The sequence below is a fragment of the Glycine max genome, chromosome 7, assembly GCF_000004515.6.
Source record: "Glycine max cultivar Williams 82 chromosome 7, Glycine_max_v4.0, whole genome shotgun sequence".
Lineage (NCBI taxonomy): Eukaryota > Viridiplantae > Streptophyta > Magnoliopsida > Fabales > Fabaceae > Glycine > Glycine max.
This window is the reverse complement of record NC_038243.2, coordinates 42,371,622-42,385,405: the sequence shown is the minus strand read 5'-3', so window position 1 is coordinate 42,385,405 and position 13,784 is coordinate 42,371,622. Positions and strand designations below refer to the sequence as shown.

The window sequence follows — 13,784 nt, the reverse complement described above, 5'->3', positions numbered from 1 at the left end:
AAAAAAAGTAATTATTGAAAATTGTGATAAAATAAAAATAAAAAACATTTTTAAAGTCCATTTTTTTCACTTTAAAACAGCCAAATTCTATTTTAGGAAACCACTTTTTTGCTCACCTTTTTTTTTCCTTTGTTACCCACAATCAAGAGACAAAAAGAATTGTCTCAATCTCTCTCTTCTTTTATTTTCTTTTTATATATATATATATTTTGTATAAAGATAGTCTTAGAGGGATGCATCGCTCGAAACATTGTTCCCAACGATAAAGTCACTACTAATCTCATTTCCATCATCAACGAGCTATTCATAAGCATAATGTTTCTCAATTCAACAGTAAAGCAATCCGAAACGAAGTCACACGTAAAAGACAAAAAATGCATAGTCTATGATCAGTGGTGTAACTTGAACAAATATATCAGAGAAGCCAAAATAAGATCCACATAAAAATTATTCATAAATTATTAACTATTTTATAATTTCATCTAAATTCGTTGATTTTTCTTTAGTTTTTGTTAATAAAAAGAAAATAGAAATCCTTAAAATATCTGATCATGCAATCATTTTCTACCATGTTCTTCTATGTAACTCCTTTCATACTAAAATCAATCAATTTTTTTAAAAAAAGAAAGCAAACACACACAAATCAATTAAAAAATAATAATAAAAGTCACACGTACAGGCGCACACACCGTCTATCACGTGCGTATTATTTATTTGATAGTGGTGAATATATATAACAATGACAGTAAATAAGATATGAATATGATATTATAGTATTGATTTATATATTTTGTATTTTTAAATAATTCTCATATTCGAACTCAAAATTACATGGATAGTAATACCTTTAATATTGGTGTCTTTCTTGTTGGACACATAAATGTTCATACTTATACCCGTTACCAACACTTTAATTAATTTTAAAATTTTGAAGGAAAAAAAAGTAACATTGATCATATTTACAAAGATTATAACTTAATGTGATCTTAGATAATAATGATTAATAAGTTGTTGGTTTGAATAGTTTTAGACTCAGTTTTCTTATATAAGATTTTGAACTTGAGTTTTTAAATGAAAAAATATAATTGGAAGGAAATATTTTATTAAAGGTGATCAAATTTTTTGGCAAAAGTTAATTATCAATAAAACTAATGAATATTTCTTACTTATATTATAGTAACCAAAAAAAGATAACATGACAATGTATAAAGTGATAAATGTTCATCTACACATTCCTCCATCTAATATTTTCAATTATTAAATATAATCAATTGTGTAAATAAATTAATTTTAGTTAAATTAAAATCAAAAGTGAAACCAAATTGAAATTGATATCATGAATGTCAACTTATACAGGGCATCAATGTTTCTTCGTCCACCATACGAGGGAAACATCGATTAAAGACTTCACTATTATGATAATTGTTGTTTAGCAACTAAACCATAAAGGCATATTTGATTTATAGGATAAAAATAAAAGATAAAATTTTAAATTAAAGTAGAGTGTAAAAAATATAAATCCTAAAAAAATATAAGATCTCTCTCTTTTTATCCATCTTACACCTTAATAGTTAACCTTTGTTTTCAAAAGAGTAATATACATGAATCACTATTCATTTTAACACCCCCACAAAAGAGTAAGTTTTTAGTCCTTAATTTTTTTTAAAATTTAATTTCCAATTTTTAAACAAAAGTTTGACCGGACAAAGTCCATCAACTATTTTGAAATTTGATTTTTAGAATGAAAAAAAGTTGAGGAGTCTTGACCGGTTAAACTTTTGTTTAAAGACTAAAAATCAAATTTCAAAAAAGTTTATAAACTAAAAATTTACTTAATCCCAAATCTTATTATATCTATATATATTTTTTTTCATTTTCTTTTTCTCCAAGTATAGGACTAGGGGTATAAGTGACTCGAGTTGATTAAGTTTTATCTATTTTTCAATCTAATCCAACTAGACCTAATTGAGTTAGATTGGTTTGTATTTACCTTCTTTTATTTATTTTGCCAACCCAATCCAAATTTTAATTGGATTAGTTATCGAATTTAACCTTGAAAAAACTATCATCTCTTTAAGTCTTGAAAAAAAAAATCCTCAAAATAAAAAATAGTTAAGTATTTTTTTTATAAAACAATAAGAATATTCTTAAAATCAATATTTATACAGTACTAGATAAATAAAAAAACCCCATAAATATATACTAACAATATCATTAAGTAGACAATATATTACCTTAAAATAAATAAAAAAAGATAAAATCTAAAATAATATATTACATTTGAGAATAAAATATACTTAATTTAGAATTTATATGTTAATTATTTAATTGTATGTGAGTTAACTTAAATTTTAGTGATCTAAATTTTCAAATTTATCTTCAATTTAGTTTTAATTAAATTCATTCAACTAAAAGCAATCCACTTAAATTAAATTGGACATGCTTACACCCTACATAGGAGATATATATTAAAGTATCTCTGAAACGTTTTTCTTTCAAAATAAACATATAAACCATTAAAATAACAGATTATTTTTCAATGTGGCACCTCAAAATATCAATGCAAGTCAAATGCTTATATGCAGTTGGAATCTCAACTAACCAACTTCGTTTGTCATTTTCCACTTGGAATCTCGGTTAATCAACACACAAGCATCTTGACCAGCCACAATTAAATTAATAACCAGTAGGAGTCTTGATTAATCAACACACAACACAAGCATCATGATCGACCACAATTAAGTTAACGCCAGTTAGAAAAACAGGGTCATGGGCACTCCGCTGAACCTCACATCCAACATCTTCTTCTTCATCTTCACCTTGACCATCCTCTATGTGGCCTACACCTTCCCCAGGCTCCAACCAAACCAAACCAACCTCGTATTCTACGTCCACGACCACTTCACCGGCGAACACTCCACCGCCGCCACGGTTGCCGGAAAAAGTGGACCCGCCTCCAACATCCTGCACTTCGGCACCGTGGCAATCGTAGACGACCCAGTAACAGTGGGACCCAGCGATGACTCAGCGCTCATTGGTAGGGCCCAGGGCATGTACGTAAATTCGCAGCTTGATGGCAAAGGCCTGTACATGGTTTTCTCCGTGATCTTCACCGACGGGGAATTCAAAGGAAGCAGCTTGGAAATTCAGGGATCTGATATCTTCACAGTGAAAGAACGGGAATTTGGGGTTGTGTCTGGAACGGGGTATTTCAGGTTTGTGAAGGGGTACGGGATTATGGAAACGGTGTTTATGGATATTGCTAATCTTAGGGCTACACTTAAACTCAATGTAACAGTCAAGCATTATTAGGAAATCTTGTGTTATATTTTTCTGGGATTTGATTTCTGCTGCAAAAACATTTTAACTGTGCTTGTGGTACCACTGTGGGTGTAGTTTTCAACTTCAACAGCATACTCCATGTATTTTGTAGCAGCTCGACTCTCTTATCTTTGTTATCCCTATTCTTGATTATAATTTACAGAACAAAACCAAGTTTCATACATTTTAGATTTTTAAAGAAACAACAACAAAAACAAAACAGTTGTAAATTAGTAAATGAACACATAATACACACTACCTGTGCCCTATTCCTGGAACACAGATGTGCCCTTCTTCTTCATACTTTCAACAAATTCATCATTTGTAAGACTCTGTAACAAGAAAAAGCATATATAGCACCACATGTTAAAACTGTAGTTGGATGGCCAGCTTCACAGGAAAAGGCTATCAATCATACTGTCATAAGCATCCTTGAAATAGTGAGCAGCATCATCAATGACACCTCCAAATCAACCGACACAAAGTTTAACTGTGTAATGCATGAATTAGAAACAAAAGGGCACATGAGCAGAAAGACACAAAGTTTAACTGTGTAATTACCTACATCCAAGCCAATCAGGTTGTGCTTAAGTTCTGATTGATCCATTTTCCTGTGAATCTCAAAAAGCTTCTCTGCATCCTCCTTTACTGAAATTGGCACAATAATCGTAGGGGGCTTCATACAATACAAACCACGCGTGGAAACATACATAGGAAGTCCTCCCTGTCAAAAAGTAAATTTGTAAATGTAAGTCCTAAAATGGTTGTTCAAGTTCAACAACAAACTAATTCAGCAATACATTCATCATATGTATAAAAATAAGAGTTTAATTCAGCGCCATGGAGAGAAAAGAGGCAGCCCATGACGGAGCCAATGGCGGAGCCCACCATGCAAGCCTTAGGGCCTTGAGGTTGATGTGGGCCTGGAAGGCCTTGTCGACTTCCTTGCTGTGGAGCAGATTCAGCGTCAGCTTCAGCCCCTGTGCCACCAGCGATGAGAAGAGGAAGAAGCTAAACAATACCACTTCTAAGACGATGACCTTCTTGGGTACGTCGACATCGGTGTCGCAGAAAGAGCGGTTCTCGAGGTTGCATTGGCCCAGGATGGTGAGGGAGAGGCCCACGAAGACGGCGATCGTGAAGAGGGAGTTCATGTTCACCAACGATGCGACAAACCCTAGAGGGGGAATCAAAGATAGAGAAGCACCAGAGGGTGGAGGAGGAACGAAATATTTAAAAAAGTGAAAAAATATTAATGACATTTTTTACAAAACTATTTTAGAAAGATAGTCTAAAACAATTTTCATGAAACTGTTGTGAAAAGATAATTTGGAAGATTTCATATTTACAAAATTGACATGTCTTACATACTAAAAACTGTCGTCGTTTTGTTATGATAGAAAACACTTTTTCTAATACTGCGAGGACCAATAAGCAAACCTGCTCATTACTGACCATTTAATGAAAATATTAGTTGACAAAATTATTAATAAGCAAACTTTGTATAATAAGTTCATTACTAACTATTTACTTAAGTAATATTAATATTTTATACTTCAAAATGCATTTCTAAACATTAAAAAATTGTGATAGAATTCAAATGTGTATAACAATAATAATGTTTTAGTGCATAATATACGAGTAGTTAAAATTATAAACAAAATAAGTTATGCATTAATAATATAAAATTATTTCACATTATGCATGATGATGAGATTTAAATTACAATTAAATAAAATTAATTTCAACATTTATATATATGACTATATAATTAAAATTTAATATTTTTAAGTATAGACATAATATAATATTATATTATAATAAGTATGAAATAATATATTATTATTAGGATTATTATTGTAAACCATAACTGTTATTCCATTATAGTAATTGTAATTTCATTTATGCATGTGAAAATATTTTAAATAATAGCCATAACAAATATTCTATTATTTTATTATTTTTATTATTATAAAATATGGTAATGTATAGAGTATAAAGTTTGTATATGAAAAAATATTCTGTAATAATAATAATGATAATAATAATATTTTAAAAAAAGATACTAATAACATTATTTTTAATATTATTTTGATTATCAACTAAAATTTATTTAAAATTACAACTTTGGATGAATATTATCCCTAAATCATTTGAGATGTGAGGAAAATTTGTAATATTGATAAGTTTCAATCTATAGAAGAGCATCTTAGAGAAAATGTTCCTAATATTTTTTTTTTAAAAAATAATAGTTATTATCGTACTTTTTGTTGAATAAAAAAATTATATAAAATAAAACATGCACTAATACATACCATGTAACCAACAACGATGAACATAAATAATAACTAATTTATATTTCTTAATCAAATTATTTAATATTAAAATCTTATTTGATCTTGGGATATGAAACATGGGATCACTTTTAATGGAGATAATTTTATATCAATACCAACAACAACAAAAAGTACTTACCACTTACGTGCTGCACAGATGCCCTGTGCGCTAAAAAAATAATCTTTAACTATTATAAAAAAAAATAATTTTATTTGATATTATCTCTCTTCTCAATATTTTTATCCTTAACTATTATAAATAATATTTTATTTTAATTTTCGAACGGTTCACGAAATGTCTTTTTTAAGCTAGTAATAATAAAGACCAAAACTCCACTGTGAGTTTTATTTTAATTTATGTTAAATTAATCGCAACAAAGAATACTAATATGTTACTACTAGCTTGGGGTCTGATTCAGTAATGTGACATTGTAGAATGAGAGCGAATGTGGATGATAAATATTATATCTTTGTAATTTAATTTTTAATATATATTATTTGAGATTTTTTATTTTTTTAATTTAAAATATTATAAAATATAAATATTATATTATATAATTTTTTTAATTGATTTTAAAATTACTTATTTATTAAATTAAATTTTATAATTTTATTTTTATTTTTCATTCTTTTAAAGAAAAAATATACAAATAAAGAAAAATAAAAAAATTGGATAAAATTAGAGTACAATTTTTAGTTACTTTGTATGTATTTTTGTAATTAAATTTATATCCTGTTGATATTTTTTTTGTTATGTTCGTTAATTAAAAAAATAAGAAATTTAGTTATTAGTATTAAAATAAATTAAAAAACACAGTAAAAAAATAATTGATACATCTATTTTATACAATAGACATAAAATTTTAAAGAGTAATAACTGTTATATTGAAAATATCTTTAAAAATATTTATTTATCAGTTATTTTTAACTTAAGTGATAAAAATTGATATTTTTATTACCTATGGCTTGCAGATATGAAAAAAAAAGATTAAAATATCCAAAAAATACTGATATTAAATATGAGCTATTTTTTCATAATAAAAATATATTAAAAATATCTTTAAAGATATTTAATTAGTAATTATTTTTTACTACCACCCAAATTAACGAGACAAGAATACAAAAATATAAACGAGATGAATGGAATAATGATCCAAGAACAATGTTTCAACTCGCATCCCTATAAGATGAAAAAAGGAGAAAATGAAGGAGAAAATAAAAAATGTGAAATTTTTCGGTAACATAATCATAACAGAAATAGTTATCTTAATATATCTTTATCTTCTTTAATTAAATATAATTATTTAAATATTTTATTGATAATGTAATATAATATTCTTTTATATTATTAAATAAAAAGTTTTATTATTTTTTAATTAAATTTAATGACATAAATAAACTAATTATATTTAATAATATAGATTAGAAAAAAAGGAAGACAGAGGAAATGTATTTACCGAAAAAAAAAAAACATAAAAACCAGTCATAATAATCGTGATTCATATCTAACTACCTTCTGCCACGTGACCCCTCTCTTTTCGTTCTCTTTCATTCAATATATAAAAATAATAACTTAATTCCTCTCCAGCGCCCATCCGAAATTCAAGCATTTTCCTTCTCTTCACTCACTCCATTCCACACAAGGCCACTCTGATTCCCTCTCTTTCAATCTCTGATCTCCGCCGCGGATTCCAATCCCCTCCCATTCTGTGAGTTAACGTTTTATCCAATGCAATGCTCCCTAATAATGTAACTGAATCTGATTCCTCTCTTCCTTGTTTTTTTTTTTTTTGCTGAATTTGAAAACCGAGAACGTTAATTAGTACGTTCGACGAGCGTTAATTAGCTTTTAGTTGGTTGAACTTAATGCCCAATTTCACGACTGTCTTGTCAGGGTAGCTGTTTGGTGGTGGTTTAAGACTTTGTTTGGTCTTCGGTCTCATTTACTCACTGCATTGACAAATTTGCTTCTTCGTTTTGTTTCCTTTCTTTTAAAGTGCGGAATTCAATGATGTACTTTGGCATTTCCTTTTCCGTGGTTATAAGAGTGAGGGACGCGTGTGGTTTTTCTTCGTAAATGCCTTTGCTGAATGTTTTGCTTTCTTGTTTTTCAAGTTTCAGAGGTTTCACATTCTGGTGTGTTCTCTTCCTTTTCCGTGTGTGTGTGTGTTATGATTTCATGACATGACACGTGGATTTTTGCCTTTCCTCGCATTAAGAATCTGGTTGATCTACTTTTGTTTTGTTACATCACCAATTCGTGTATCTCTATGATTGTTTCTTAATCAGTCCTCTGATCCTGGAACTATTGTTGTTTTTAGTGAGTGAATCAGCCTTAAGAGGGTTCTGGTTATTTTATAATTCATGTATCTTGAAACAATTTATCTTCGTTTTGCTGCTTATAAATTAAAGGTTTAATTACTCATTTAATCCCTATAATTTCTAACCTTATCCATAATTTCTATAAGTAAATTTTTTAGTTCTTAAGTTTACATTTTAATTCCTATAATTTCTAACCTTATCTATAATTTTCATAATTTTTATAGTTTTGAGAATTAAAATGTAAATTTTAGAGACTAAAAAAATTCACTTATTAACTATAAGGGCTAAAAGGAATAAGCTTAATAAGGGCTAAAAGGAATAAGCTTAGAAACTATAATAACTAAATGTGTAATTAAACCTAAATTAAAATAGTTTATTAATGTTGAATCCCGGAGAGAAATTTCGATCAAGTGTTTTTTTTTTAATATTTCATTTAGTTATTTATACTACATTTCAAATGTGAATTTTGGTATGGTGTCATATATCCCTTTATACTGTATCTAGTTTCTACTGCATTATAGAAAGTAATTCACTAGTATGCCATCAGATCTATCTGTTTCTTCGTCATGGCCACTGGACAACTCTTCTCCCGTACTACACAAGCTTTGTTTTACAACTACAAGCAACTTCCCATCCAGCGGATGCTTGACTTTGACTTTCTTTGTGGTGTGTATCACCAACTTTATCATATCAAATTCTTACTATTCTTCCAGACTGACAGTAGCAAATTTGTGTGTTATATTAATGTGCTTTTAATATTAATGGAAGATCCTATTATATATTCGCAGGTAGAGAAACACCGTCTGTTGCTGGAATAATTAATCCTGGTTCTGAGGGATTTCAAAAGCTCTTTTTTGGTCAGGTGGAAATTGCCATCCCAGTTCATGCTGAGTACGTGTGTTTGATTCATAATTCACAAATTGTCTCTTTTCTGCTTTAAATTTGAACTTAGTGATCCAAACATAATCAAGAGTCCCCCCCCCCCCACTCCATTTTTGTGGTCTCTTTTCTGTTTTCACATGCCACTGAAATATAAAGTAACTTGTAATGAAAGGAAATTCTTGTTTTGTTTGTCAAAGTTTAATGTGTTCTTAGCCATATGTTGAATTCTTTTTTCAGTATTGAAGCAGCTTGTGCTGCACACCCCACTGCTGATGTGTTCATCAATTTTGCATCATTTAGAAGGTTGTTGCTATCATTATTGTTATTCCTTTCAACTCCAGGAGTATCTTATTGAATGGTATCATGAGAATAGTTTGATATACTTGCAGTGCAGCTGCATCATCCATGGCTGCTTTGAAGCAGCCAACAATTAGAGTTGTTGCTATTATTGCTGAAGGTGTACCAGAGTCAGACACTAAGCAATTGATAGCGTATGCTCGAGCAAACAATAAGGTGAGAGGAGAAATGGAAATTCAAATTAAATAGATGAACTTCATAGCTAAAGAGAATAGGCTGGAAATAGTAATTTTAGTGGTGATGATGTGCTAGGTTGTTATTGGCCCAGCCACTGTTGGAGGAATTCAAGCTGGTGCTTTTAAGATAGGTGACACAGCTGGAACAATTGACAACATAATTCATTGCAAGCTCTACAGGCCTGGATCTGTTGGATTTGTTTCTAAATCTGTATGTAATTATTCATTTTCCTGTTTATGTCATTTTTCTTTCTCACCTCACCTTTCTCATATTAAGGATAGATCTTTTTATCTAGTCCTACTCTGAAAGAATGAAACATACTTAGCTATTAATATTTTGGTGGGCACTCAATCTCATTGATTTCAGAATGGAAATTATGGCTCTAGAGTGATGTATTAATTTAATAGAGAAGTGCAGTGCCTGCTTAATAGTGTAAATTGGTAGTAAACTTGCATGGTTGGATTCTGTAACATTACTAATTAGTAGCTGCCATTCCCCCACCCCACCCCCTTTTCTGTTGATAAATAGTGGCACTAGCTACTACAGCTAAGAGTATGCGCTTGTATTTTGCAAGTGAAATAACTTTTATCCAATGTTGGATTAACAGACAGTGGTTTATATTCACAAGAAAGATGGAATTTGAGACTTCATTTCTTTTGCATGGTCTTATTATACACCAATGGTTTTGAGAGAAGAAAAAAAAATTGAACTGCAGGGTGGGATGTCCAATGAATTATACAACACTATTGCCCGTGTAACTGATGGAATTTATGAAGGTACTGTTGAGGTTTATTTTTCTGTGTTTCTTAATGGTAGTTTTGAATTATATTGTAATGCCCTGTTTTGCTACAGGAATTGCCATTGGTGGAGATGTTTTCCCAGGCTCCACACTTTCTGACCATGTTTTGCGGTTTAACAACATACCACAGGTAGAATATCACTTTTATCTGCAACTCATTAAGAACTGCCAACAATTTGGAGTATATCATTTTCTTGTGAATGATCATTCTGTATTTGTGTGGTCAAGAGCCAACATGAGACTAAAGTAGGTGTAGCGGAGATGAGGATGTTGCGGTGGATGTGTGGTAAGACTCGACAGGATAAAATTAGAAACGGAGCTATTAGAGAGAGGGTTGGAGTAGCGCCTATTGTAGAGAAGATGGTGGAAAATAGACTTAGGTGGTTTGGGCATGTAGAGAGAAGACCGGTAGACTCTGTAGTGAGGAGAGTAGACCAGATGGAGAGAAGACAAACAATTCGAGGCAGAGGAAGACCCAAAAAGACTATAAGAGAGGTTATCAAGAAGAATCTCGAACTTAATGATTTGGATAGAAGTATGGTACTTGATAGAACATTATGGCGGAAGTTGATCCATGTAGCCGACCCCACCTAGTGGGATAAGGCGTTGTTGTTGTTGTTGTTGTTGTTGATCATTCTGTATTTGTATTAAACCTCAGGTTAAAATGATGGTTGTACTTGGGGAACTTGGTGGGCGTGATGAGTATTCTCTTGTGGAAGCCCTAAAACAAGGGAAAGTGACTAAACCAGTGGTTGCTTGGGTTAGCGGAACCTGTGCACGACTCTTCAAATCTGAAGTACAATTTGGTCATGCTGTATGTCACTGGCCCAATATTTTTGACTAATTCTCAGTTATAGCATTTATAATAAGGGAGCCAAATTCCTGATGTTCATTGGCACTTGTATAAATTAGGGAGCTAAAAGTGGTGGTGAGATGGAGTCTGCTCAAGCAAAGAATCAGGCACTAAAAGAAGCTGGAGCTGTTGTTCCCACTTCATTTGAAGCTTTTGAAGATGCAATAAAGGAAACATTTCACAAATTGGTTAGTTTATCTTGAAAATTTTCATCTCTCTAACTGATATTTTTACCTTGTCCCCATCTCCCAAAGGGAGCAATGTTTTAAAGAAGTCTCTTTAGTTTCCTAGATTAGCTTGAATATCATAGTTGTTTTTTCTTTTGTTAGGTTGAAGAAGGGAACGTCACACCTATTAAAGAGTTTACTCCTCCACCAATCCCTGAGGACCTTAACACAGCAATTAGGAGTGGAAAAGTGCGTGCTCCAACTCACATTATTTCCACCATCTCTGATGACAGAGGTATGTTGGAATCCTTTAATTTTGTAAGCTGTAACATGGAACTGAGGTGTCCTAGACACATTTGATAGCTAAATTAAACTTCTCTTCCATTATTTTCCAAAGGTGAGGAGCCATGCTATGCTGGTGTACCAATGTCTACCATTATTGAAAATGGTTATGGTGTGGGTGATGTAATCTCTCTTTTGTGGTTCAAACGCAGCCTTCCCCGTTACTGTACTCAATTTATTGAGGTAGACTATTCATACTCAAGCTTTTTAAAGATAAGTCATTGTGTATGTTTATCATCTTCTTGCTTATATTTTTCTGATACGTTACATTGGCGATTGTTCAGATATGTATCATGCTATGTGCTGACCATGGTCCTTGTGTCTCTGGTGCTCACAATTCTATAGTAACAGCAAGGGCTGGGAAGGACCTTGTCTCCTGTCTTGTTTCAGGTAAATACAGGCTTCTAGTCTTTCTACTGCTGAAGTATGCTTGGTATCTGACTAAGTGGCCGTGTTTGTACACTATTATTTCCATTAAATGGTCAGTAATGAGCTTATGAAACAGGTTTGCTTACAATTGGTCCTCGATTTGGGGGTGCCATTGATGATGCTGCTCGTTATTTCAAGGATGCTTATGACAGGGTATGGTTAATTGCCTTTTCCTGTGAAACTGGCTATCCAACTACAGTTTTAACATGTGCTATGCTTTTTCTTGTTACAGAGTCTTACGCCTTATGAATTTGTTGAAAGTATGAAGAATAAGGGCATCCGTGTTCCAGGAATAGGGCACAGGTAGTGTATACTGTGTGTTCATTTACTAAATTATAACTATTTTGTTTTTGTTGTTGTTTCTTTTAAAATCTAATTGTATGAGGCTTGATTTTGTTCTGTAAATTAGAATCAAGAATAGGGATAACAAAGATAAGAGAGTCGAGCTGCTACAGAAGTTTGCACGCACGCATTTTCCTTCTGTGAAATACATGGAGTATGCTGTTGAAGTTGAAAACTACACCCTCACCAAGGCAAATAACCTAGTTCTAAACGTAGATGGTGCAATCGGGTCACTTTTCTTGGATCTTCTTGCTGGTAGCGGAATGTTCACCAAACAAGAGGTTGATGAAATTGTGGAGATTGGCTATCTGAATGGGCTTTTTGTTTTGGCACGCTCCATTGGTCTGATAGGGTGAGTTTCATTTTGATTATATATTTGTCGGGAAGAGCATCTTTTTTTCTTTTTTAGTAAATGACGGATATCATTTTTGGGTGTATACACACACAAATTACAATCATTCTGTGTGTCAAAACTCGTAACTTCATTAGATTTTGACATCTTTAAAGTGACTAGATGTGTTGGGTGAATTAATTGGACTCACGATCTCCACCTCCACAAGCACAAACGAAAAAATACATACAGTATTTGGGACTTTTGTACTAATTCATCGTTCTTTAATTAATATTTTCAGGCATACCTTTGACCAGAAGAGATTGAAACAACCACTCTACCGCCACCCATGGGAGGATGTTCTTTACACAAAGTGAGGGGATTCTGTATGGCAGGAGGAACCTTGTTATGCTTCAAATTAGCATCTTTTGGGAAATTATGCATCAACGCTAGCATGATTTAGTTTTTAGCTGTTAGACTAGTATACTACGAGTCTACTGGTATCTAGCCATCTTCAGTTTGTAAGTTGTATTAAAAATTCATTCACGAGATAACTAAGTTATCTCTGTTTGAGAAAATTTGTAAGTTATGAGAAATTGAGTTCATTTTTTATGAGAACATTTCGATGAGGAAGTGTGCATTTGAAGAAAATTGTTTCAATAAAATTAATTTCAAAGATATCTTACACTTTGAAAGTTGTTATTTTCATAGTTGTTATTTCGATGAAGATGATTTTCAATAAAAGTATTACATACATGCGAGAATGGAATGCTTAGACAAGAAATTTGGATTCGAATTTAAGAGAGCAGTTAGACTCATTGGGGAGAAATGATTACTCAAAGACATTAAAAGTCATCGGACCTAAGTAAAATTTTGTTGTATGGTGTATCTATAATAAAAGTGTATAAATAGATTGTATTGTTCGGATTTCAATTATGTCAATTCAATATTATATATATATATATATATATATATATATATATATATATATATATATATATTAAAATTTTGTAATTTTAGTCCTTCAAATATAATTGTATGATTATAACTAATTTTTTAGGGATTAATTTTTCAAGAATTACAAGTTATTTAATCCTTAAAATGTTATATTTAAAAAGCCTAAAGG

The 13,784-nt window shown here is 31.3% G+C and overlaps 2 protein-coding genes across 3 annotated transcripts; both read left to right on the top strand.

The window, feature by feature from the left end:
• Positions 1-2,707: 2,707 nt before the first annotated feature.
• LOC100792396 (pterocarpan synthase 1-like) lies at positions 2,708-3,550 on the top strand. Its single transcript, XM_003528571.5, has one exon. It carries the CDS (start codon positions 2,770-2,772, stop codon positions 3,310-3,312), a length of 543 nt encoding a protein of 180 aa, XP_003528619.1. The 5' UTR covers positions 2,708-2,769; the 3' UTR covers positions 3,313-3,550.
• Positions 3,551-7,027: 3,477 nt separating this feature from the next.
• LOC100801407 (ATP-citrate synthase beta chain protein 2) lies at positions 7,028-13,343 on the top strand. Of its 2 annotated transcripts, none has more exons than XM_006583935.4 (17): positions 7,028-7,366; positions 8,527-8,645; positions 8,768-8,870; positions 9,099-9,164; positions 9,251-9,374; positions 9,471-9,605; positions 10,111-10,171; positions 10,248-10,324; positions 10,853-11,008; positions 11,107-11,235; positions 11,377-11,509; positions 11,612-11,739; positions 11,841-11,946; positions 12,062-12,138; positions 12,218-12,288; positions 12,395-12,679; positions 12,960-13,343. In XM_006583935.4, exons 2-17 carry the CDS (start codon positions 8,546-8,548, stop codon positions 13,033-13,035), a joined length of 1,827 nt encoding a protein of 608 aa, XP_006583998.1. In that variant the 5' UTR covers positions 7,028-7,366; positions 8,527-8,545; the 3' UTR covers positions 13,036-13,343. The 2 variants fall into 2 exon arrangements, with proteins under 2 accessions (XP_006583998.1, XP_003529521.1); XM_003529473.5 differs by lacking the exon at positions 7,028-7,366 and adding an exon at positions 7,552-7,793.
• Positions 13,344-13,784: the final 441 nt, after the last annotated feature.